Raw genomic sequence first — 3,575 nt, 5'->3', positions numbered from 1 at the left:
ATTGAGAGGGAGAGTCGGGGGCAAGGGTACGTGTTCTGGCTCCTCACCCGGGCTGCGCAGTGGGGCATAGGTGAGGGTGTGGGGCTAGGAGGACAGGTGTGGGGATGAAGCCAGAGGGCAGAGAGAGAGAGAGAGGAAGAGGAGACAAACAAGCAGAAAGAGACTGAGTGGGAGAGATGGAGAGACATTCAGAGACATGACTGGAGAAGGAGTGAGAAGTGAAACAGAAAGAGGTGAAAGACACAGAGATAAAGATGGAGAGAGACAACCAGAGACAGAGACATGGAAAGCCAGAGAAAGGGAGGGGGGAAATTAGGCATTGTTAAAGCAGAGAGAGAGAGTGAAGACAAGACATATCATGGTAGCATAGAAAGACGGGACAGAAATATCAAGGGCCAGGCTGGAGAGGAGAGAGTGTTAGGAGAGAGACGCAGGGACACAGATACACACACAGGGAAGGACAGACACAAAGGGGCAAAGGCGAAGCCACCATCTCACAGGTCTTAGCTGGGCCCCGATCACCACCTCCTATCTGGCAGCTGGGGAAACTGAGGCCTGGGGCTGGTTGGAACCGAAGGAACCCGAAAGCAGAACTATGGTAGGCCTCCCCAGGGCAGACCTGTCCCCCTCCTCAGAGGAAGCCAGTAGCCTTGGGGTGATTTCAAAAGTTGGGCGGGGATGGCAGAGATAAGGAGTGGGGGGGTACTGACCCCCCCATGGAGCAGGGAGGAACTGAGGGGGCCCTCTGTCTGCAGACCCAACGGAGGTGGGGGGAGGGAGGAGTCAAGCCGGAAACCATGGGTTTCTGAGAAAGTTAAAAGATGCAACAGATAGGGATGAAGTTGGGGAGCACAAGAGGGTGAACCCCAAGGTCCCAGGGGTGACAAGTAGCTCAAGGGACTCTGGCTCTGCACCCCAGCCCATCCCACCCAGACTTCTCTAGAGGGAGAGAAGAGGAGGAAGAAGGGGAGAAAATGAGGAGAGGAGAAAGAGATGAGCAGAAAAGGAGGGAGAGGAGAAGGATGAAGGAAACGGAGGGAAGGAAGGCGGAAGGGGACAGGCAGGAGGGAAAGAGAAAATGAGGAGGGGAGGAGATGTAGAAAGGGGAAAGGAGGAAGAGGTGGATGATTAAAGAGGAGGGAGAGGAGGATCAGGGAAAGAGAGAATGAGAGGATGAGAGGTCTGGGAGGAGGGAGAGGGAGGAGTGGGAAGGGGAGCAAGAGGGGTAAGAGGAGAGGGGAAAGAAGGGGAGTTGTAGGAGGAGGGAGAGAAAAGAAAGGGAAGTGGAAGGAGAGAAGAGGGAATAGGAGGGAGGGAGGGGAAGGGGGCAGAGGAAGGAGGGGATGATGGAAGGGAAGATGGGGAGAGATGGCGGGAGGAAAAGAGGGCTACAAAGACTGAGGGAATGGAGTAGGAGAAGGAAAGGAGGGAAAGGGGTGGGTAGGTGGGATGGGAGGAGGAGGAGTTCGAGCCCGAGGACCCTCCTGTCCTCACAGGTCCCACAGAGGCCCCATGGAGTTCCCTGGCCTAGGGGCCCTGGGGACCTCCGAGCCTGCCCCAGTTCGTGACCCGGCCTTGGTGTCCTCACGCCAGAGTCGGGGGTCTTCTCCCCTCTGGGCCCGAGGGCTTGACGCAGCAGCCTCCTCCACGGCCCCCAGCACCTCCACGGCTGCTGCTGCGGCTCTGGCCTACTACAGGGATGCCGAGGCCTCAGCACTCCCCGGTAACTCTGCTGCATGGCTGTGTTAGCACCGGCTCCCGTGCTGTCTCGGTTGCCATGGCAGAATCCCTCTAGGAGGTCATCTTGAAACTGGCTGGAAACCTTCAGAGGGCTGAGCCGGTCGCTTCCCCCTGCCCGTTGAGCCCAGACCCGGGAATGCCAATGCTCCCCATCTGCCGTCTTGGGGTAGCCACATTGGAAAGCAACGGCGGAAGTGGGTGGTGGTGGCCCTAGTTGTCAAGTGACCCATGGGGCTCTAAATTCCAACGGTCATCCTCAAAGCCCCTTTGGAAACGGAATGGGGGGAGAGGTTACCACAGTTGCCAAAGTGACCGGTGAGCCCGGGATCCAGGATTTACCCGAGGGCCAGCAGCTGTTCTGGCTGCCTGGGGGAAGACTAGAGACTGGGCCTCTCCGCTGTAGCTCTGGGGCACCACTGCGCCCTGAAAGCAGGATGGCTTTAGACTGATCCCTCCTTCCTTCCAGTACCCACCCTCCATAATAGTCTTTCAGGTGTACCCACTGCTCAACTGTATGGAGGGGATCCCAGGGGGCTCACCGTACGCCAGCTGGACCTACGGCAAGACGGGGCTCTACCCTGCCTCGACCGTGTGCCCCACCCGGGAGGACTCCCCTCCCCAGGCCCCGGAAGACCCGGATGGGAAAGGCGGCAGCAGCTTCCTGGAGACCTTAAAGACAGAGCGGCTAAGTCCAGACCTCTTGACACTGGGGCCTGCGCTGCCTTCATCCATCCCTGTCCCCAGCAGCGCCTACGGGGGTCCTGATTTTGCCAGTACCTTCTTTTCTCCCACCGGGAGCCCCCTCAACCCAGCGGCCTATTCCTCCCCCAAGCTTCGTGGAACACTGCCCTTGCCCCCCTGTGGTGAGGTCCCCAAAAAGGGACGGGGAGGCTGAGGTGTGGGGGGGAGTCCAAGGCAAAGCTGGGCTGAGCCTGGGCTCCTCCCCCACCGCCATCCCCTCTGTCCACCCCATCAGAGGCCAGGGAGTGTGTGAACTGCGGAGCAACAGCCACTCCACTGTGGCGGCGGGACAGGACAGGCCACTACCTGTGCAATGCCTGCGGCCTCTATCACAAGATGAATGGGCAGAACAGGCCCCTTATCCGGCCCAAGAAGCGCCTGGTAAGACCCCAGGCCTGTCTCTGCTTCCCCAGGAACTGCTGTTCTCGACCTGTACAGGGATCCCTGTTCTCCTGCTCTACAAGCACCCATATTCCCCCTATCCATCCCTTCCCCACCCAGCTTTGCATAGGAATGCCTATCTTCAACCTACCTTGGTAGGTTACATGCAGGAACCCTGCCCTCTCCCTGCACAGCAAGTGTTTTTCCCCTTGGCTTCACGAGGGGACTCACCTTAGGACACCCTGAACCACTGGGGCCTGGCACCCTCCCCCAGACATGTTGATTTCATTGGCCTAGGGTGTCGCCTGGGCCTCAGGATCGTTTTCAACTCCCTGAGTGATTCCAATGTACAGCCAAAGTTGGGAATCACTGATAGAGTCTCACCCCCAATACCAAAATCCCCTATCCTGGCCAGGAGGCCCTGTCCCTGCCCCATACAGAACCCACAGTCACCGTCCTGTAAGTACATCTGTTCTTACCCTGCATGGGAAGCCCTGCCTTCAACCTGACCCTGACCTCTCGGGTCCTCCACCCCCCACCCGTGGGCTGATCCTCACATTCTCTCTCCCCCAGATTGTCAGCAAACGGGCAGGTACCCAGTGTACAAACTGCCAGACAACCACCACGACCCTGTGGCGGAGAAATGCCAGCGGGGACCCTGTGTGCAATGCCTGCGGCCTCTACTACAAGCTACACCAGGTTTGTCCTGCCCC

The 3,575-nt window shown here is 58.7% G+C and overlaps 1 protein-coding gene across 1 annotated transcript in view; it reads left to right on the top strand.

Annotated features, from left to right (window-relative positions):
• The window catches only part of GATA1 (GATA binding protein 1), a 9,153-nt gene that overhangs the window by 4,519 nt on the left and 1,059 nt on the right, over positions 1–3,575 (top strand). Inside the window, exons 3-5 of the mRNA XM_040632051.1 lie at positions 2,226–2,603; positions 2,717–2,862; positions 3,436–3,561. Coding sequence (XP_040487985.1) covers positions 2,226–2,603; positions 2,717–2,862; positions 3,436–3,561 — 650 coding nt within the window. The remainder of the gene's footprint in view (positions 1–2,225; positions 2,604–2,716; positions 2,863–3,435; positions 3,562–3,575) is intronic.

Source organism: Ursus maritimus (genome assembly GCF_017311325.1).
Source record: "Ursus maritimus isolate PB19 chromosome X unlocalized genomic scaffold, ASM1731132v1 scaffold_X1, whole genome shotgun sequence".
In the NCBI taxonomy this organism is placed as follows: Eukaryota; Metazoa; Chordata; class Mammalia; order Carnivora; family Ursidae; genus Ursus; species Ursus maritimus.
Note: the sequence above shows the minus strand (reverse complement) of the source record. Positions and strands in the feature narration are given on the sequence as shown.